Below are 24108 nucleotides of genomic sequence, written 5' to 3' on the forward strand. Positions count from 1 at the left end.
CAGCACCACTACACGCAGGTACACACATACACTCAGCACCGCTACACACAGGTACACACACACTCGGTGCCGCTACACGCAGGTACACACACACACTCAGTGCCACTACACGCAGGTACACACACACACTCAGTGCCGCTATACGCAGGTACACAAACAGTGTTGCTGCACGCAGGTATGCACACACTCAGCACTGCTACACGCAGGTATGGACACACTCAGCACCACTACATGCAGGTATGGACACACTCAGCACCGCTAAACGCAGGTACACACATACACTCAGCACCGCTAAACGCAGGTACACACATACACTCAGCACCGCTACACGCAGGTGCACACATACACTCAGCACCGCTACACGCAGGTACACACATACACTCAGCACCGCTACAAGCAGATACACACACACACTAGGTGCCACTACACGCAGATACACACACACACTCAGTGAGTGCCGCTACACGCAGGTACACATACACTCAGCACCGCTACACGCAGGTATGCACACACTCAGCACCGCTACACGCAGGTATGCACACACTGAGTACCGCTACACGCAGGTATGCACACACAGCTCCACTACACGCAGGTATGCACACACTTAGCACCGTCACACGCAGGTATGCACACACACTCAGCACTGCTACACGCAGGTATGCACACACACTCAGTACCGCTACATGCAGGTACACACAAACTCAGTGCCGCTACATGCTGGTATGCACACACTCAGCACTGCTACATGCAGGTATGCGCACAGTCAGCACCGCTGCATGCAGTTACACACACACATTCAGCACCGCTACACACAGGTATGCACACACACTCAGTTCCGCTGCACGCAGGTACACGCACACTCAGCACCGCTACACGGAAGTACACACACAGCACCAGTACACGTGGGCATACACACACTCAGTACTGCTACACGCAGGTACACATACACTCAGTGCTGCTACACGGAAGTACACACACACACTCAGCACCGCTACATGCAGGTACACACACACTCAGTGCCATACATGCAGGTATGCACACACTCAGCTCTGCTACACGCAGGTATGCGCATACACCCAGCACTGCTACACGCAGGTATGCACACACACACAGCACTGCTGCATGCAGGTACACACATACACTCAGCACCGCTACATGTAGATACACACACGCTCAGTGCCGCTACACGCAGGTATGCACACACTCAGTGCCTCTTCACGCAGGTATGCACACACTCAGCATCGCTACACGCAGGTATGCACACACTCAGCACTGCTATACGCAGGTACACACACTCAGCACCGCTACACACAGATATGCACATACACTGAGCTCCGCTGCATGCAAGTACACACACACTCAGCGCCGCTTCATGCAGGTACACACACACTCAGCGCCACTACATGCAGGTACACACACACTCAGCGCCACTACATGCAGGTACACACACACTCAGCGCCACTACATACAGGTACACACACACTCAGCGCCACTACATGCAGGTACACACACTCAGCACTGCTACATGCAGGTACACACACTCAGCTCCTTTGCACGCAGGTACACACACACTCAGTGCCACTACACGCAAGTATGCGCACACTCAGCTCTGCTACACGCAGGTATGCACACACACTCAGCACTGCTGCCTGCAGGTACACACATACACTCAGCACCGCTACACGCAGGTACACACACACTCAGTGCTGCTACACGCAGGTATGCACACACTCAGTGCCTCTTCACGCAGGTATGCACACACTCAGCACTGCTACACACAGGTACACACACACACTCAGCACCGCTACACACAGGTATGCACATACACTGAGCTCCGCTGCATGCAGGTACACACACACTCAGCTCCGCTGCACGCCAGTACATACACACTCAGCACCGCTACACGTAAGTACACACACACAGCACCAGTACACGCAGGTACACACACACTAAGCGCTGCTTCACGGAAGTACATACACTCAGCACCGCTTCATGCGGGTACACACACACTCAGCGCCACTACATGCAGGTACACACACACTCAGCGCCACTACATGCAGGTACACACACTCAGCGCCACTACATGCAGGTACACACACTCAGCACTGCTACATGCAGGTACACACACACTCAGCACCGCTACACGGAAGTACACACACACAGCACCAGAACACGCAAGACACACACACACTCAGTACCGCTACACCCAGGTACACACACACTCAGCGCTGCTACACGGAAGTACACACACACTCAGCACCGCTACATGCAGGTACACACACATACAGCACCGCTACATGCAGGTACACACACTCAGCACCGCTACACGCAGTTATGCACACACACTCAGCACCGCTTCACGCAGTTACGCGCACACAATTTGACTTGGATTTGGTGCAGATTCTGCACCAAGTTACACATCAAATTTCACCAAGTGATCAAATCTTAAAGGGGATGTCTCAGAAAGACAACCTCTTTAAAAAAAAAGCCTGTTGTAGCTATCTATGTAAAGCATGGATGGTCTGGTTCTGCCAGAGGAATCGTAGAGGGAGGGCAATAAATCCAGAGTCAAGCACAAATCTTTTTTGTATTACACCCAGGCATTATTTTGATTGTCATATTGGAGACGGGAAGGAATTTTTTTCCTTAAATGAGAAAAATTGGCTTCTACCTCCTGGGTGTTTTTTTGCCTTCATCTGGATCAACATCGGGACGATAGATTGAACGATGGACATATGTCTTTTTCCAGCCGTAAATACTATGTTATATATATTACTATGTTGCCCTTCTCTTCCTTCTCATCTGCATATCTTATTTAAATAAGAATGAGCCGTACCTGTGGGAAGTTAATGGAACGTGGCTCTGTGTATTCAAGAGAAGCCAGCCCTTTAGATATAACTTCAGCCTTTGATTTCCTATTAAATCACTGAATTCACTCGTTCCTCACAACCCATATCTTATTTACCGCAATCTGAAGAAATATCTACAATAGTATTAATGTTTATCTCAATTACTGCCACTGTAACCGATTACTCAAGCTCAACCTGTCTAAGGCTTTCCCACTAATTTGATCTTCTTTTCTATTCGCAGAAGAAGCCAAACTAATGCATAAACTCCGCATGATTGAGCTCCCTTAGAAGCTGCACACAGTAAAATACCATTGGCATGGTTAGAATATATTAGCTGCACATAGCCGACCGGCAAGGCTGTTTATGAGGGAGCTGCAGAACCTATCAACATTTTAATTATAGCCGGCGGTGAAGGGAATTGTTATTTGTAAGGATGATCTCTATGAAAAATGAGGCAGAGAATAAAACCTTCTCTGATATAAAACTAGAGTTTCCCAGCAGTAAACTTCTCAACTGTTTTGCACTTTGAAGAAACCTCATAGTCCAATAATACACTAGAAAGGTGGTGTCACTAATGCCATTCAGTGGGAGTTGTCCCTGCAGTACCTAACTCGGCCACTGCAATGTGTACAAAGCTGTTGCCTTCTGCCTCTGCACACACTGAAAGCTGATCAATGGGAGTCCCAAGTGGCGCACCCCTGCAGATGACCTATTGATGACTATCCTTAAAGCCCTTTTAGACACAACGATTTTTGCTAAAACCATCTTTTGAGTAACAGTCGTTGTTTCTAACTGCACTGACAGTGTGCAGTTTTCGCTAAGCCATCGCTGATCTTTCAGCATGCTGAAAGATCAGGGATCAGTTATCAGGAATTTACAGCGGGATACAGCTGATACTATTGTTTCAGCTGTATCCCGCTCCCTCATGACAGGCGGGGTATGAAGAACAGAGCGGTCCAGCTGTGTTCTCCATATCCCACTCGGAGCGCTCGGCTGTATAACAGCTGGGTGCTCCGAGCGGGAAACAGCTGGATGCAGAAGACAAGCGGGGCCACCCTGCTTGTCTTCTGCATCGTCCGCTCGGAGCGCTTGGCTGTATAACAGCCAGGCGCTCCGAACAAAGAACAGCTGGATGCAGAAGACAAGCGGCTCCACTTGTCTTCTGCATCCTCCGCTCAGAGCGCAAGGTGATTGCGCTGTAAAAAGCACACAACAATTATCGCTCAACAATAGCTCAAAACATTTTTGAGCGATAATCGTTATGTCTAAACCAGCCTTTAGGTTCAGACTTGGACAACTTCTTGTAGGCAGCTAATCCTCCAGACATATACATACTCATCCCGGTCGTACATGTGTTCTTCATGAGGAGTGAGGAATAGGCCACCACCAGACAAGGCTGCATTTACCCCTAGGCACTGGAGCATTGCATGCTATAAGCAGTTTTTGGTGCGGAGTCCGGAGGCGGTCGCCCGCTCCGGTTACCGCAAATTCTAATCCGCCCGTGTGCATTCGCCCTTACTCAGAGGCTTGTGTCCCAGCCTTTAGTAGGGGTGTATTCAGACTTAGTGCCTAGGGCACCGTGAGCTATAAACACAGCCCTGCCACCAGACTGGTCTTTTCTCTTATAGGAAAGAATCTGGCATGTTGAAATCCAACATGTTCTAACCACCTTTCCCCAGATATCTGCGTTGAGGGAGAGTCCGATTATTTTTAAGGGCTCCCAGTAATGTATAGAGACTCAAAGAATAGATTCCTGGATCCTAAGGTAAAGAGCTCCTCTGCCAAAACTTATAAAAGTGCTAAGGCATACTAAGCAACTCTGCCCTCATGTGTATACATTATGTAACTGCAGTGATCCGAACCAGACCTAGCTGGGGAGCAGTGGAAAAGAACAGGGTTCCCACGGTGGCACCGCTGCTCTCTCACACTAGGAAGGGTGCATTTCTGGTGTGGCTTTTCACAGGAGAAAAGGGTAATTATCAAGTTTCGTGATGCCAGTCCATATACAGGCCAAAGCTTGTGCCGGACAAAATCAAAATACTAGCAAACACCTGTCTGTGAGTGATGTGTGACTGAGTGACTGAGTTACATGTGATGATGTCACTGTCATGTGATCAGTCACTGGGGCTCTGATCTCCACCCCTGATCACATGATGGTGATGTCATCGCAGAGCCTAAAACATACAGAGCCTGACAGCAGCATTGTGCTTACAGGACCTGTGATTATGCCACTGTCATGTGATCAGGGGCGGAGCTCAGAGACTAATTACATGACAGTAACATAATCACAGGTCCTGTAAGCACACGGCTCTGCTGGTTTAGGACCTGTGACCAACTCCAATCCCTATCACTATATTATATTAGTAAGTGGCGCATTGCACCACCAGAAACACTGGTACTGGTAATAATATAAAAATGAGAAAAATAAAATGAAATATTTCTTTCCCCTGAGGTGTAGTGCGGTACCTCAGTGCAGATGGTGAGTGATGGGAAGGGACTCCAGGAGGCAGAATTAACGGTGCAAACATTAAACTGTTTATTTCTTTTAGGAGGACAAGTTACTTTGCATTTTCTCAGTAGAATTCAGATTTGACATTTCTTTAAGGTGTATTTCTTAGTTCAATCTACTCAGAGGGAGTAACAGTACAATGGATGTGTATGCAGCTATGAGTTGCAGACTTTCTATCTGGGCAACAAACGGGCTATTCCTTTAGGGCGCCTACCCACTGGCGTTGCCGATTTTCGTGCGTGAAAAACGCAGCGTTTTCCGCGCGTTTTTGCCGCATTTTTCGTGGCGGTTTTTGTGCGTTTTCCGTTAATTTCCATTGACATTCATGGGTGCATTAAGAGAAAAATAAGGACACATATGCAACTGACAGTTCCTATGTGAAAAATTGCAACGGCCCGAAAAAAAAAAACGCCAGTGGACAGGAACACATTCTATACTAATTGCTCTTGAGAAAAAACGCAAAACGCAAAGGAAAAAAAATCGCCAGTGGGTGGGAGCCCTTAGTGAATAATCACAGGAATTTTCCTATCCCCTATGCTTTGCCCTCTTGGTTCTCTTTCTCTATTTTCTTCTATTCTCTTGATTCCTAGGTTGCCTTTCTTAGTGAGCATTACAGTTACTTTAGTCTTTGGCTGATTCTCTTCTAGTCTTTTTAGTACTGCGATTTCCACAGTGATTGCCGGTCTCTCTAGATTCTTGCTAACGCTGATTTATTTTTCATCCTTCCTGTCCTCTTTGTTAAAATGATAGAACTTTTAGGGTACTCACACTTTCTCTCTTTTTCTTACTGTACTGGTTCTCGGCTTTTGCTTCTCTCTCCTACCACTCCATTTCCTCCTCAGACTGGAACAAACTACTCTTCCTCCTTGAATCTCCAGCTATTCACTGATCTCAACTCCTCAGCCCTCTTTTTTATACCAAACTGCTATTAACCAGCCCGCGCGTAGAACCTTTCTTCCTATCACAGGCTATTAGTTGACTAAGTTGATTAGCTAACTAGTTGACTTATGCCTTTAAACTAGGCTGTACCCTGTACCAATAAAGTGTGGTTGACCAACAATCATTTGCATATTAAAGTGACATGAACATTATTATCTACATTTCTTCAGAGAACACAGTTCTTTATGGAGTGTACAATCCCGTACACTACATAACTACATGCTATGCTTCACACTCACTCATCATCGCCATAGCATCTACAACATATCTCACATCATCTACATCCACAGAAGGAGTGCAAAGCCACCTCTCTCTATCACACAAGCCTTCTTCGTAAAATGTACACTTTTTCACCAATCATTTGCTGAGGTTCCTCGACGACTGTTCCACAAAGTGGCAAAATCTTGATTTAACAAATTCCAAGATGAAGTCCTGTAAAATCATGATACGTCCTCGAACATTTAATAGCAAAGAAGAGCGCTGAGCTGCCCAAGCAGAGAGATTCAGACAACAAAGGGACCCCCACGTTGGTTTGTCATGTCGAATATTGTGTTATTCCTAATGCCACTAAATAATTTTCCTGAGCATGGATATTTATTCTTTCTACTAGTATGCCATAAATGTCTCATAGAAAGAAATCCTAACTCTGGGACCCCATTTATGAGGATATGAAGGTACATGGACCCCCTCTCTGCGGACTAAAGCGGTCACATGCACCTTTTTTCATTCTCTTCCTTGCTTACTGGAATGAGGATCAAGGAATGCCTGATCTTCTGATTGGTGGGAGTCCGATTCACAAGACATTTATGGCATACTAATGTAGCAGTGTCGCGTTAGCATACTAATGAGTTATAGGGGCGTGGCTATGATATTTGTGTAGTGCACATGGCCATTCAAAGTGAATGGCAGCAGTTGCCCTATGTAAGGAGCATAGCTATGGTCACACAACAAAACAACAAAAATATTGCTTCTAACTTCCGTATTGGTTCTGCTATATCTGTATCTTGTGGATATTCCACAAAAGTCTAGCATGGAAAAACACCTTCAGGATATGGCCATGCGGACAGTTATCCTGCAGAACTTCCGTACTGATTCCTATGTCCAAACCCCCAACAATTCTAACTTCTAACATACATCTTATGGCTTGTTAGATGATAGAGAAAGTGATGGTGAACACTTCTCTTAAAGGGTACATTCAACTTTGCAACTAATTTTACAGATAGAATGGATTATGCCTGCAGGATCAGGCACCACGGGTTTGGTTTGTAGTCTGTAAGTGAAATCTGCATAGAAGCTGAGGACACAAAACAGGAAGAAACTTTTTATGAACACTTTATGCAAAGTTGCTTCATTTTTTGTATGCATTGCAAAGGTGTTCATAGCCTTGAAGCATACGTTCACTAGAGATGAGCGAGCATACCCGCTAAGGACAATTACTCGAGTGAGCATTGTCCTTAGCGAGTACCTGCCCGTTCTGAAGAAAAGATTTGGGTGCCGGCGGGGGGCGGAGGGGAGATTTCTCTCTCCCTCTCCCCCCCCCCCACCCCACTACCCCCTGCTCACTCACGCAACTCACCGCTCCCCCGCGCCGGCACCTGAATCTTTTCTTCTGAGCGGGCAGGTACTCGCTAAGGACAATACTCACTCGAGTAATTGCCCTTAGCGAGTATGCTCGCTCACCTCTAGTTAACACATTTAGAAGCCACTCCATTACTACTGTATGTCTAAACTCAACATAAATATGAACCTTTTCCCAGCTACAGTTTATAATATAGGATTCTCACTTCTTCTGAACCTGTACTGAGTACACTATTCTACCAAAAGTAATTGGACTTCTGAGCAAGAATCAAAAGTAGTATTTATTTCCATATGTTAGTAATAATTAATGCACACTCCTATGGCCCTAATGACATTGGATACTCTCTGTGTCATACTAGCGCCAGATAAACTACAGCTGGTATTTCCCGCCACTCATCCTGCAAACGTCTAGAGAGTTCTCTCAGAAGATGAACTCTATTCCTATTTCCTGACCGGACAATCCAGTTCATCCCAAAGATGTTCAGTAGGGTTCAGGTCAGACTCTATGCAGAACATCCATATCCTCAAACCAATGTAAAACAGCGTTGGATTTGTGACAAGGCACATTGTCTTGATGAAAGTATTGTTGACCATTCCCAGAGTATTTCCACATTGTCAGCAGCACATTATTGTCTAGAATGTCAAAGTACACATCTCCATGTTCATTGTTCTTGTCACTACAACTAAGAGACCATGCCACGTAAAACATACTCAGACCATAACGGAACCTCCGCCATACTTAACTGTTGGCACAACACAATCAGGCGGAAGACATTCCCCAGACACCCTCCACACCCAGGTACATCAATCTGATTTGAAGATGGAATAGCATGATTTGCCACTCCATAAAACATTCTTCCATTGCTTAACTGTTCAATGATGACACTCCTTGTGCTGTAACCCAGACGCAAGGCCCACGCTGAGGAGCTGGCGGGGTAGAGATGGCACTTGTCGCGGTGGCTCTACCAGACTCCTCCCCATAGGGACACATGCAACTTTGGCCAAGGCACTGCTAGGTCTCTTCCAGGCAACGCTGGGACAGCGGTTACCTGTATATGGGTGTAGTGGACTAAAGAAGTTGTCACTCGTGACGCCACCATTCCTCCACACCGCTGATTCTCTGGTGGTAGAAAATAAGAATCCACACACGGTTTAACTTGGGAAAACGCAATCACTGGGAATCGACAGTGATTAGAAAACTTTGCTTCTTGCTTTTCAAGATACAGCTTTAGTCGTCAGTGTAGAAAGACAGTTTAGCAGATGGTCAGGGAGAAAGGACACGGGATGAAACCGGGCCTACAGTTGCTTTCTGTATGACTCCGCTCCTGAACACACACACTCCGGGATGCAGGATAACACAAGAGGGGGACACAACCCTCTGCAGACAGTCACTTGAGATTTAGGACGTTACTTGCTGCATGACGGACTCTTTCTCTTCTATCTCACTCCTCACAGGCGGTTCCGGGAATTGGGGACCTCAGGATACCTCTCTTCTGCTTCCATCCCTTCACCACATGAGGGTTGAAGGTACCCCCATGTGGCCAGCACTCTCACTCCTCTCACAAGCATTGAAGCAGATGGATTCAGCTGAAGGCCACACCTTGCTCACCTTGCTCTCAATCACTCATATTTATATTTTAATAAGATACCACGTGACTAGACAAACTAGATACTTTTCCAGACATATCCCAGCTACTTGCAGACATTAACCTCTTACTTGCTGCAGCTGTGCAATATACATAACAAGAAACAAGACAATTTGCACAGAGCATCTACATAAAAGACATGGAATGTATGACTATTATGGAGGGTCCAGATATATAGGCTTCGGGCCACTACACTTGCACCATTGTAGACAGGCCCATACATATTCTTTGAGAGAACTTCCAAGACATTTGCAGGAGGAATAGAGGGAAATACCAGCTGAAATGTATCAGACCTTAGTAGAAAGTATGCCACAGAGAGTATCCAATGTCATTAGGACCAAAGGAGCCCCACTAAGTATTAACATATGTAAATAAATACTATTTTTCATTCTTGCTCAACTGTCCAATTACTTTGGGTAGGATAATTGTATGTAACAATGCTGTGACCTTGCATCATCTGAAGTAATAGCTTTTACCTATAATGCAATTAATCATGGATTGAGAGATCTTCAGCTATTAAAAGGAAAATTTGTCGCAAATAGGGTTTTTATGACTGTCAAAATATGCAATGATTTATTGCCTTTGATTAATAATGCAATGATTGTATTTGTTAAATTGGGTTGTATAGGATCAGAAAAACATGGCTGATATTTTCCATATGCCAAATTTCTTTAAGGGTTGTGTTGGATTTGCAACTCAGCTCCCAGTTCCATTGACGAGAATGGGACTGAGCTGCATTACCATAAACAGCCTGCAGACAAGTGTGGCGCTGTTTTTGGAAGAAAGCAGCCATGGATTTCTAATTCTTTACAGGAATATAATTAAAGGGGGAAAAGAGGTTGTAGCCACATCAGGACTATGGAGCTTGAGAAGGACCAAAAAGTTCCTCTGGCCCAAATGAGACCCAAGCTATGAGTGGTACATGATAGTTGGGATACTTAGATTCGGCAGATAGGGCCCAGAACTTTAAGTTACACTACTGCCACTAACTCAAATGGTTTATGCATTTTGCAGAAAAAGCTTCAAAATATTGTGACGAGAAGGGAAATTGGTTCCAACATCCAGAAAGCAACAGGACATGGTCCAACTACACAATGTGCATCAGCTTTACAAAGGAGAAGCTGAAGGTGAGCAAACTGGAATGGTGACATAGGTGTAGTCTTTACCTACCGAGGGTCTCTTTTACGAAGAGTGTCTGGGCAGTCATTTAGTTTCTTGCCTTTCCCAGTTATGGAGGTTCCGTGTCTGTCACTGTTATTGGCAGGGCTGTTTTAATACCCGAATGGACTCAGTGCGCAGGTATTAAAACAGCCCACCTTCCTTTATTGTTGCCCCAGTCCTCATCCTTTTGTTGCAAAATTCCCCACTCACACTCATATAACCCAGGCCCAGCAGGCTGCAAGTTTTCCTGTGGTCTCTGCTCACCTCGGGGACCAGCAGTAACATGCCAGTGTAAGCATGCAACCCGTGCGGCCAGTTCACAGCCATAACAAGCTCCAAGACCATTGATTGGCTATAGCCATCATGTGCTTTGTAGGCTTGTGACTGCTGGACCTAGAAGTGAGTGGAGACCAGAGCAGCAGAGTATAGACTTTTATTATTTGTTAACATCCTCAATACTTTTCAACTAAATCCACATCCTGAAGGCGTGAATACAGTTGAAAGTGGTGGCGCTGCCAGGGGGCCTGGTGCTACTAGGGGCCCGCTGCAGAAGCCCCATTTGCCCTATGGTTAGAGCGTCCCTGGTTATTAGGGGTATCTGCAGCAATAACTGATATGGGGGTTTTGTGCCTGCACTATTTTGGTGGTCTGGTGACTGTTACGGTTTGGAGGCCCTTTAGCAGTCACAGTTATTGGGGTCCTGTGTCTGTCAGGCTTCCTACACATGGCCAAGCATGATCTCCGGCCTTGGAACTTAGCCCAATATCGTGTTTGTGATGTACCGTCAGATGTATGGTGTTTTTCTGCCAATAGCACCTCCCATCACTCCAGTGAGGTTGAGATCCTCCGGCGTAGATTTCAGTTGTGTCAGAGGATCGGCAAGTGTTTCCCATTGTTTCTATAGGAAACCTTGCATTGAACGCCATGCAATGTGTTTTCCGGCCCCATTAAAAACAATGGGAAATGCGGTCCAAGGAACGCACAAAGGTAGAGCATGCCACAATGTTTTCCCACACCACACTGCAGTGCGAGAAGAAATTGGTCATGTATATGACTCCATTCAAAAGAATGTGGTTCATTATTTGTGCAAGATTTGTACATCTCGCAACGCACTAATCTGGCATGATTTTCTCGGCCATGTGAATCTGTGGCAGTCATGGGAATTATGTAGCTGCCACATTTATAAGGGGTAGCTGTAACGATCACTAATATGGACTTTCTAGTTTTCATGGATATGAGGGTCTTATGCCTCTCCCTCTTATAGGGCTGTTTTGACTCTCAATCTTACTAAAGATTAGGTGGCTAACACTATTAACGGGGTCCAATTATTGCTGTTGCTTTCAATTTTAAGGGGTCCAGTAACAGTCACTGTTATGGAGCAATATGTGGGTCACTCTTTATAAGGACCCACTGATGGCAATGTTCTTGAGGTCATTATGGTGGCACCATTAATGTGGAGCATTCAGGTTTATGCATTCGCTTTTAAAAAAGAAATAATAAAAAAACAAAAAACTTTTTGAATCTGTATGAGTTTGTGACCTGCGGTAGACGCTCAGTAACCTCCATGTCATTCCTGTAGATCTCCATTGTAGCCATTCATGTACAAACCACCATTAGTTTGGGCCCTGGACTCTTCTTTAATATCAGTATCCCATTGGTTGTAACCACTAAACTAAACACAAGCTGTAGACCTTGCAGTTGTTACGTTCAAGCAGATGCAAGCCAGTTTTGGCTAAGACATTCTGTCACATTCACCCTGAGTGTAAGATGCACCACACCCCGGACAAGCTAAAGTATGAGGTATTAGTTAGTAATTTGGCCAAAGTACGTAAGCTCACGAACCCACGACAAGGGTCCTCGTTGTCTCATGAGTCCCTACTCTAACAAGGCAACTTAATCCCAGGAATCCTGCCTGCAAGTGGGACGATCATCCCAAAATGTTGTGCCCCAGAGAGAAAATCACAAGTGGTAAATTCTCTTTGCTAGTAGTTGTCTCGGAGTCGATCTTCAAACCTCTAATTTTCCTTTTGCAACACTTGGTATCAGTTATTATGCCTTCTCCTTTACACTTTTGAGACAAACTTGTAATCTGTTTATCAGATTCTTGAGGCGTCTTAGTTAATATGGTAACCGTAAGTTCTAGAAAATAATTGAGCAATATATTATGAAATTGCCCTAGGATTACTCCGGGTCATACAAACACAACTCTAATTGCCATAGGCAAAAATACCCATAGGTAATATCCCCCAAAATATAATCTAAATACTTTATTATTCAAAAAGGCAAAGACAACCTCGAATAATATTTAAAATAAAGGGGCAAATGGTGGTAGCTAATGAGATGTGACTAGTAGTCATCCCTATAGCCCTCACTATAGCCCTGGTTGTTGGTGGTGCTGATTTACTAATCTCTACATAGGCTTTTGGAAGTTGGAAGTTTTAGTGTGTATATGCACAATTACACACATGATACTAACTGACGACTGCTGGTCACATATCATTTGCTACCACCATTTGCCCCTTTATTATAAATAGTATTCGATGTTGTCTTTGTCTTTTTGAATAATAAAGTATTCAGATTAGATACTTTAGAGGATATTACCGATGGGTATTTTTTGCCTTTGGCAATTAGAATTATGCTAGAAAATAATTAGCATCTTATTGATTCTGCAGACATAAGACACCAGATGTTCGTTCTTATTGACTTAGTCTTTCTTGTAATGGTTTGCTTTGGAACAAGCTCTTACTATCACATCTGCAGCATCCGAAAGGGAGACCCCGGACACCTGACATACATGGGGAGCCAGGAGGGTAAAGTGATGGCTTGTCACGGCGGCAGTCACCAGACTCCTTTCCCGGTGGGATAACATGCAGCCACGGCCAAGTACCACTGCAGGCCACCAAAACACCCGTAGGATGGGAAATGACAATAAAAAGGAGGATAGGGGGTAGTAGTTATCACAGGTGTTGCCATCGTTCCTACACACCAGAATAACACTCGGCGGAGAATAATTAGACACAGTCTTTTAGTACCTCGGGTCCCTAGGAACGGTTAGGGCCCGGTATAAACTTTACTTTAGTAAACTTGCAGTAAACGATTATCACAAGGCAATTTAGATACAGTCTATGCAGTGCAGATAAGACAAGAGGTTGGAGGTCAGGGAGGAAACACAGGATGACACCGGTCCTGCAGTCCACGTTATCTGCTAGGAACAGTTCCTGGAAGGGGAACACTCCGGAGGAGGAAAGGGGTACCGGTCACTCCACAGACACTCTGACAGTAGTTATTGACTTGAAGAGTGCACTTCTACGCAGTGATCCGGGCTCTGGACGGCCGCGTAGGACAACTTGGCCTTGTCAGGGAAAGTGATTACTTACAATTGCTCTCTCTCTTATTTTGGGCTCCCATCCAGAATACAGTTACTACGGGATATCTCTCCTCCTCTTCCATCTTCACCAAAAGCAAGCTGAAAGTGCTTCCATGTGGCTCTCTCTGTGTTTGATGCCACTCAGGTAGCAGACAAGATGAAGGACCCAGATTGAAGACCTTTTCCCGCTCTCAATCACTCCTATTTATACCTTCACTCACACCACATGACATGACAGACTGATACATTTACATGCAGGCAATGAGTTAAACTCTCAAGCGCCGCAGCTGTGCAACACTTACACTGGAAATAACAAGACAGGCTTGCACAGTGCATCTACATGAGACAAACACGTATGAAATTTATGGGGGGGGGCAGGACAACGTAATGGGCCACTACACATCTACCGCGCATCAGTTAACCACATTTTAGTTCATAGCTCTGAAATAGGCAGTACAGATTTCAATACAGCATCCCCTGTCTCTAGAGGGGATTATAGTCAGACACCCCCCAGCTGGCAGTTCAGGAAAACTGGGTAATATATTCAAGAGAATCAGTCAGCTCTGATATGTCTATTCCAGTAAATACTTGTATTCCTCATAAAATACCAATTTTGGAGCATCTTTCCTTAGACCTCTGTTTCCCTCTGTTATTCTACCTGGTCACATGTGAATGAATTAACTAATGGATGTTACCATTCTACTTGTCACAATATAGCACTGTCCAGTCAGAACTTGCAGAGTCAGAATGTATAGGGAGTCACATTCTATTGAGAAAGGGAATAGTAAGCCAAGTTGTCAACTTATTCATACACTTCCAGGAGGAATAACAGAGGAATGGCAGAATGGAGGGATATAAGAAAAGATGATCCAAAATTATTTTTTTAGGGGGATCCAATTATTTGCTAAAACAGAGGTATCAGAAGACTCAACAGTTCCTCTATGAACATCTACTCTATAAGAAATGCTCCCATCCTGGCGGACCTTCTGCTGTCATGTTATTACAGGACAGTCATTCAGGTGAATGACTGTCCTGGAATATTACATTTCCCCTGCAGTGACTACAGCAAGGCTGGCCTCGGCTTTCCCCAGCAAAATCAGCTATTTTCTGGGGATGCATAGAGTAGTACTCAGGGGATTGCCTGCAGCTCTTCCTTCTCAAAAACGTAGTGCATCTTAGCACAGCTCCTTTAACCCCTTCAGTGGCAGGTTTATTATTACTATGTCATGCCTCACAGGGCAGGTTTTTTAAATGAGTCAACAATGCAATTAAAACCCCAAAAGATTTCAGATGACAGCTCAGTGCTCTGCACATTTCAGCACTAGAGCTGTCCACAGAAATCTTCCGGGGTTTAACTGTATGGTCAGTGCAGCAAGCCCCGGAGATTTTCCGGGCGTGACACTAAAGGGGTTAAATGGTAGCCATATTGGTTGCCAGTCAGAATTTACATGGTTAAAAGGACTTTATAACAAATTGACAGGACACATTATGACTAGAGATGAGCGAGTGTACTCGCTAAGGGCAAATACTCGAGCGAGTATTGCCTTTTGCGAGTAACTGCCCGCGCGTCTCAAAAGATTCGGATGCCGGTGGGGGTGAGCGGTGAGTTGCGGAAGTGAGCAGGGAGGAGCGGGGGGGAGAGAGATGCCCCCCCCATGCTCCCCGCCGGCACCCAAATCTTTTGAGACGAGCGGGCAGGTACTCGCAAAAGGCAATACTCGTATTATTGCCCTTAGCAATATTATTATTAGTATTATTGCCCTTAGCAAGTACGCTCGCTCATCTCTAATTATGACGTATATACAAGTGTAGCAGGGCATAGTTTGAGGGGAGGTGCGTTAGGACATGCACACTGCATCTCCAGCAAAACTCTAAGGGAGTGACGGGAACAGACGAGGGTAACGTATTCTAGCAATTTGGGTTTCCAAATGTTAGATATAAATATGTAATTGAAAAAAAAAGTGAATATCTCTATAAAACCTATGTAACTAGGCAAATTAGACGGACTTCTTTTTCTGCAGTCAACATTCTGTGTCTATGTAAGATACAAGCAAAAATGTGTCCCATTGTTGTTTTTGTTGACCTCTGATCATCCTCTCGGTCTCTCCTCCTAGAACGCCTATATCCTGTACTATATGGCCATAGTAGGACACGCTCTGTCAATCCTCTCATTATTAATTTCCCTTGGAATTTTCTTCTATTTCAAGTAAGTGCTGCCTGCATGTGTAATTCTTGTTATAATGGTTTGTTTCTGAATTCCTGAGCTACATATTGATGGGTAGGCAGAGGGGCAGAATACTGATATGTGCGCACAGCTGCTCAATAGTTGCTTCTTGTGTCTTTATCAAGTGCCATCCACAAAACACAAAGGTGATATTATAAGGCCAGAATAAAAATTTGTTAGACTTAATGGGAATTTCTGAAATCTAGATTCATAAAATAAATGTAGGTTTGTAGAAGAAAAATAATGTATTGTGTTGTAGTTATTTTTTAACTTCTAAAAACTTCCCTGGGGACGGCCATATTGGAAATACACACTTGCTTCCTGTAGCTCCTGTATAGGCAATACAGCTGGGATTATGACTTATGGCAGCTGCAATGATGGGAGTTAGGATGGCTCCACACAAGCGTACATATGTGCGAACCCCTCTACGCACAAAAACACGCATGTATGAAGGTTCGCGCAGTGCCTTCAATGGAGCCGCGGCTGTTGTTGGCGGCTCCATTGGGGGCAATGGTCTGCCGGCAACTCTTAATTATTTTTCAGGGAAGAGCTTTAAATATAAGCTCTTCCCTGAAAAACAAGCTAAACTAGTGTAAAAAAATATGTATATAATCACCTTTCTTCAGCTGCCGGGGTTCAGCCGCGTCCTCTCTGCGCTGTCCCTGGCTCTGCACTATGGTTTTTTCAGCAGGCGGGGAATTAAAATCCCCACCTGCTGAAAGAGCTGCTTCTGATTGGCTGAGGCACTCAGCCAGTGACAGGCAGCTCTTGTCTGTCATTCATTCTGCGAGAGCTGCCTGTGATTGGCTGAGCGCTTCAGCCAATCAGAAGCAGCTCTTTCAGCAGCTGGGGATTTTAATTTCTTGTCTTATTGAAAGAACTTCAGTGCAGAGCCAGGGACAACGCAGAGAGGACGAGGCTGAGCCCCTGCAGCTGAAGAGACGTGAGTATGATTTTTTTTGCACTAGTTTGGCTTATCTTTCAGGGAAGTGCTTATATTTAAAGGCCTTCCCTGAAAAATAATTAAGGGGTGTCGACAGCTGGACCCTCTACCACAGCCGTCATCTGTGACAGCTGCGTTAGGGAATTTGCCGCATGTCGCAGATGTGTTCTTCATCCTCGCAGGGGACAAGGCAGCAGCAGACAGGTAAGTGTAATATATATATATATATATATATAATTTTATTTATTTATTTTTTACACTATTTTGGCTTTTCTTTCAGGGAAGAGCTTATATTTAAAGCTCTTCCATGAAAGACAATTAAAGGGTGCCAGCAGACCATTGTCTTCAATCGAGCCGCTGGCAGCAGCTGCGGCTCTATTGAAGGCACTGCGTGCATTCCCTTTGGTGCACGCATGTCCTATCTTTGCAAGCGCATGGACATGTGAACACACCAGAGGGAATGCAGTGGTTGTAATTGACGTGTGTTTTTGTGCATGCGTATGCACGCACATAAACAAGCTTGTATGAAGGCACCCTTAGATGACGGAGAAATGTCCCTAGAAGTTATATATTACAGCCCCTACCCCAGTGACCCTGGAGTGACAGGGGAGCTGGATAGAGAACCCTATCTGTGTATGTAGTGTTATCTAGTGCACAGAGGCTTATATAGGCTTCGAGCTTTAAATAACTCACCTACGCACTAGCGATGATGAGATGATTCTATTCATTCTTCCTCAGACTATACAACAAAGCTGATAAGTGAGTTGCAGAAAACAGGAAGTGTCAGCCTATAATGTATTCTTTATTGGTTTTTGTGAAAACTGGAATATTTCAAGATTTTTTTAATGGATAGTCACATAAAAATAAAGATATATCATCACCAGAGATGAGCGAGCGATTCCCCCCACTCCCCCATGCTCACTCCCGCAACTCACCGCTCACCTCCACCGGCCCCCCAATCTTTTGGCACGAGCGGGCATGTACTCGAAAATGGCAATACTCGCTCATCTGTAATCATCACCAATTTGATAAAAACCTGGTTAGTATATAAAAAATGTCTATCCAATACCCCCCTACAGTTGTCAAGGGGAGAGAAACACAACTTAGAGCCATCTTCCATCCTAAGTGAACCAGCTCAGGAGTCTCTCTGCCCATAGGTATCAAAATGACAAACAGGCAAGTGAGAATTAGCCCAAGAATCCCATTTTGTTTTCTGCCATGATTCCCTATTTCCTCTATGTGCACCCCTGGGTTAGGAGCATTTGTGTACAATATAGGTCTTTGTGTTTCGTACTTGTGTAAATGAAAATCCTGCTCTTGGAATAGTTTAATCCAATGTGATTTACATTCTGTATTCTAGGAGTCTCAGCTGCCAGAGGATTACACTGCATAAAAATCTGTTTTTCTCCTATGTCCTGAATTCTCTGTTTACAATTGTCCATCTTACCGCTGTGGTACCAGACTTAGACCTCGTGAAGAGGGGCCCTGTAAGTATAGCCTTCTCTTATACTACCACTGAACTAGATCTGTAAAAGTTAACAGTAATTTTATTGAAAAAAAGTTTTAAATGTATGTCTGACTTTAAACAGCATTTACAGGCTAGATAAAGAAATATACTTCATAAAAGCATGACTAACCTTTTAAATACATTACATTACTCACCCTGTACAGATTGTGAGTTACATCCTGTATTATACTCCAGAGCTGCACTCACTATTCTGCTGGTGGAGTCCCTGTATACATTACATTACTTATCCTGTACTGATCCTGAGTTACATCCTGTATTATACTCCAGAGCTGCACTCACTATTCTGCTGGTGGACTCACTGTGTACATACATTACATTACTTATCCTGTACTGATCCTGAGTTACATCCTGTATTATACCCCGGAGCTGCACTCACTATTCTGCTGGTGGACTCACTGTGTACATACATTACTTATCCTGTACTGATCCTGAGTTACATCCTGTATTATACTCCAGAGCTGCACTCACTATTCTGCTGGTGGAGTCACTGTGTACATACATTACTTATCCTGTACTGATCCTGAGTTACATCCTGTATTATACTCCAGAGCTGCACTCGCTATTCTGCTGGTGGAGTCACTGTGTATATACATTACATTACTTATCCTGTACTGATCCTGAGTTATATCCCATATTATACTCCAGAGCTGCACTCATTATTCTGCTGTTGGAGTCACTGTGTACATACATTACATCACTTATCCTGTACTGATCGTGAGCAGTGATATCGCATTGGTGTTCTGTGCTTTCCAACGGCGATATCGCAATTTTGTGTCGCTACAAAGTCACGCAACTTTGTTACGCTCTTTTGCTGGGACTGGGGGGTTGAAATGTAAGCCCTAGCTGCATTTAAAAAAAACCCACAATAAATCACCTAACAGGCACTGTCAGGGCCACCGCACTTCTCCTCGCAGGTTCCCAGCATTTGTTTAAAGTCTTCTGCCAGTGCTTTCTGGATTGGAGGTTTAAAATCCCTAGCTCCTGGAAGGAGCTGCTGCTCAGTCAATCAGAGCCAGTGCTCAGTGAACCAATCACATCCTTTCAATGCAATTCAATGCAATGGCTGTGATTGGTTCATCGACTGCTGGCTCTGATTGGCTGAGCCACAGTGCTTGAGAACCAATCACAGCCAGCGCTTCCTGGAGGCAGGGATTTTAAACCTCCAATCCAGGAAGCGCTGAGGGAAAACTACAAGCAGGTCTCCCAGAGCTTCAGGGGAGACCCGCGGGGAGCTGACAGCGCCTGTTAGGTGATGTATTCTTTTTTTTATGCAGCTAAGGCTTATTTAAGGGGTTTTACAGTAGGATTTCCTACTGTAAAAGTTGCATCGTAAAACCGGCCTTATACTCCAGAGCTGCACTCACTATTCTGCTTGTGGAGTCTTTGTGTATATAGTATTACTTATCTTGTACTGATCCTGAGATAAATCCTGTATTATACTCCAGAGCTGCACTCACTATTCTACTGGTGGGGTCACTGTGTACATACATTACATTACTTATCCTGTACTGCTCCAGAGTTACATCCTGTATTATACTCCAGAGCTGCACTCACTATTTTGCTGGTGGAGTCACTGTGTACATACATTACATTACTTATCCTGTACTGATCCAGAGTTACATCCTGTATTATACTCCAGAGCTGTACTCACTATTCTGCTGGTGGAGTCACTGTGTACTTACATTACATTACTTATCCTGTACTGATCCTGAGTTATACCCCGTCTTATACTTCAGATGTCAGTGGGAAGAAAAGTCATTACAGTCTGTATACATTTTTAGGTATAGAAGGAATGGGACTGAAAAATTAGTTCCTGCTACAGGGGTGGATGCATGCATGGGACGAAATGCATAGGAGTTTAGCTATTAAGCATTCGCTGAGCTGACTTTTTGACCTCTGCTTGGTTAAGAGCTTTCCAGACAGCTTTGTGTTTACTGCACCTCTTGCCCTGCTCTGTGTGGTTTTGGGAACCAGCTGGTAACAGCAGCTGAGTGACTTAAACTCCTGACCAATGGAATCTTGTTGCTCAGGCAGATGTTCACTTCTGCCCGGCGGCCTCTGTGTCATATTACCTCCACTTAAGTTACATGGGATTATAAGAAATCATAATGAAATAAAACATGTAGAGAGTTTAAGGCATGCATTTTGCATAGTGTTTTTATATGTGAAGAACTGTATTGCAGTTCCAGGAATATGTACTAAATGTATGGAGAGGGCTGTCAGATCTATACATTTCTCTCAGTGTAGAACAAATTACATTGCAGTCACTTTGGCTTTTCTCATTATCACACTCAATTAAGTAGATATTTAACAGCATATGAATAGAGCACAGTCCAAAAAGTGGAACTCTATTGAAGACCTATGTGTACGAGGGCCAAACTATCTCGTAGGGTAAGAATGTAAGTCCGGTATGATTGTCAGCTCTTTGTCTAGACTTCATTTTTGCAGACTGAAAACTAATGTGAACAATGGGAGGTTTTTATCATTAACCTCAGAATTTTTTATGCCAATTTTCCAGCAGCGCTTCTTCTCTTCCCTAATTTAACCCTCTCCAATCCACTGTCTGACGTCTAAAGACATTATGGTTTAAGGCTGTACAGCTCCGATATTGAAAGATGTCTGTCGGGGTTCTCTTACTGTATATTGCCAGCCTCTCTGCTGTCAGAGCCTATTCAACGTGTCACTTCATGCAGTACTGGCTTTAGCCAGCAGATAGCGCCATTGTATAATGGCAGAAAAAGAGTAAGACCCCTAGGAAAACCAGGATACAAATTGGATTGGAAAGGGTTAAAGATGCGACAAATGTATCAAATGTTGCACATCTTTAAATATGTCTAGAGATGTGGAATCACTTTGTATACCACCAAGTTACTGGAGTGAGGCTGCGACAAATTCTATGACTTTTTAAAAAGTTGCATGTAATGGATGTCTCTAAAAAACTCACATTGCTAAACCCCGCCCCCTTTTCTAGACTGTTTTGGAAAGTGGAGTGAGAGGTGTAATAGCCGTTTTTTTTTGGCACAAATGAATAATAAATCCGTCTAAACTGATATGCACAAAACCGGCGCAATTTACGTCAGAATTCTGCCCCAACACCAGAAATAAATGTGCCCCAGGGTGTAGAGATGTCTTATTAAAGGAACGCTGAACATAGAAAATTCATATAAAGATATTTTAAAATCCTTACTGTTCTTCCCTTAGGCTACATTCACATGAGCAAGAATCTCGTGCGAGTTTTGGCGCGTTGTGAGATGCACACAACTCATGCGAATATGAACTCCATTCTTTTGAATGGAGTCATACACATGAGCGATGTTTCCCCTCACAGCCATGCTGCGAGGAAACAAATTGTGGCAGGTACTATTTTTTTGCGTTCTTCGGAACGCATCACCCATTGACCTTAACCCCTTAAGAACCAGACACTTTTTAGGGATTTTACCCATGTAGTGGTTTTACTGCCCTTTTTTTTTGCCCTTAGCGCTATCAAAATTATTTTTTCTGCGTTTTTTTCCCGTGACAGATAGGGCTATTTTTTATATCTTTTTCACAGATTTTTTTTTTCTGTTTTTTGGGGGGTAAAAAGCTAAAAAAAAAATATTTTTTTCAACATTTCTAGTTATTCTTTTTAAATTAGTATATTTACGCTAAAATAAAATATGGGAACGGGTTCCTCATTCTGTTTCAGACGTTTTGATATATAGTATGTATGGTTTTGGATTACAGGGCGCATATAGCGACGGTTGTGGTTGGCGTCGGTTTTGGGTTATTTTCTTTCTTATGTATATATTGTTGTTTTATTCTGTAATTTTGTTTTACTTATTTATGTAATTATGTTTTTTACTATCTATGTCCCCCATGACGTCATGTAAGACCTCTGGGGGACAGTCACATGGAAGGATCGGAATTTCACAGAAGTGATGCAAGATGTTTTTGCAGTTGAAGAGCACGATATCGGGCCAGGTTTCTCAGTCCCATATTACGCTTGCCCATGTGAAGCTCGCTTTAAAGGGGTAAACCAATGAACAACCTTTACCACCTCTCCATAGTATAGGCAGCAAATATTAGATCACCGGGCATCTGACCATGGAGACTTCCGCCAATTATGAGAGCAGGGGTCCTGAGTCCTCCATTTAAATGGAGCTCTGGTCACACAATCACACTAGTGCTACATTCACAGTCTATTGGATTGCTGGAGATAGACTTGGAATGGACTGGTAATGTGCATGTGAAGCCCACTGCTTACCCCCGTACATACCCTCTCCTTTTACATTGCCAGTCCCCTGGCAACCGGATAAGTTCGGAGGTCTGCTACCCTTTCGGCATCACCGCTGGTGCCATCCTGCTGACTACACTAAAATTGAAGCAGGTGGATGGTGTTGCATGGCGAGGCGGTAACAGATGGAGGCGGAAGCAGCACATTTTTTACAAAAAAACAAACTTGACTGAACGGAGGTAATGATTAGCTAATTACGCTCCATAGGAGGGCTTTTGTACTTAACCATTGCATAACTACTAGTGGCAATACTTTCATAAAGTGACAGTAACCCATCACTGGTTATAAATGTATTCCTCATCACCCGCTGTCTCATTCCGGCATACATATCGCCTTCTCATTACTCCTTGGCGGCAGCGAGGCACCTGACTTATGTAACCATCCAGTCTCACTTGACTGCTGCATAACCATTGCATGCGAGTCCTTATCTGTAGGTCCAGACCTCTCACACCCCGTCGGAGATGCATCCTTCCGCACAGAACACACCACGGCATTGGCGTCACTTCACAGAGGTCTTCACACAATATTCGCAGCTCTATCCTCACATAACATATGACTCTCAAATATATACCACTCCTCCCATCAGGTGCTTTGCTGCACCTTCACAAACTAATACACCATCATCAACACATTACATTACACCCTAACCGTTAACCCCATGAGGCCTCACACTAAACTATGGCGCCATATTTAATTACAGTTCCTTGCAAGTAGCAATTCCATAGTCCACATCCCCCACCCCGGGCAGGGATTTACACTACTCAGTCCTGGGTCCACTTATGGCTGACACTGGCATCTGGCTCCGCTGAGTATCAGCCTCTTAGTCACATTTTTACACAGATGCCTCGGTGTCCAGCAATGGTGGGGAGCGAGACTTCCTCTTCTCCTACATGTTGGGGGGTCTTCACCTTAGTCCCACATTCAGCTGTTTCTTAAGCCACCGGATAATCATGGCCCTTTGGGTTTCTGGCAGTCCCTCTCCTGGTAGCTCCCCAGCATAGAGAACCTGCCTGCCACACTGTCCTTATGCACGGCCTCCACCACTTTAGTAGCCAGGATATCAGACATCCTTTACTCTGTTCCCTAGATAT

General features: G+C 44.3%; 1 protein-coding gene across 1 annotated transcript in view; it reads left to right on the top strand.

Annotated features, from left to right (window-relative positions):
* Positions 1 to 24108, top strand: part of CALCR (calcitonin receptor) — a 301302-nt gene that overhangs the window by 225560 nt on the left and 51634 nt on the right. The window contains exons 6-8 of the mRNA XM_066584763.1: positions 10536 to 10648; positions 16164 to 16255; positions 18577 to 18703. Coding sequence (XP_066440860.1) covers positions 10536 to 10648; positions 16164 to 16255; positions 18577 to 18703 — 332 coding nt within the window. The remainder of the gene's footprint in view (positions 1 to 10535; positions 10649 to 16163; positions 16256 to 18576; positions 18704 to 24108) is intronic.

Source organism: Eleutherodactylus coqui, chromosome 12, assembly GCF_035609145.1.
Source record: "Eleutherodactylus coqui strain aEleCoq1 chromosome 12, aEleCoq1.hap1, whole genome shotgun sequence".
NCBI lineage: Eukaryota > Metazoa > Chordata > Amphibia > Anura > Eleutherodactylidae > Eleutherodactylus > Eleutherodactylus coqui.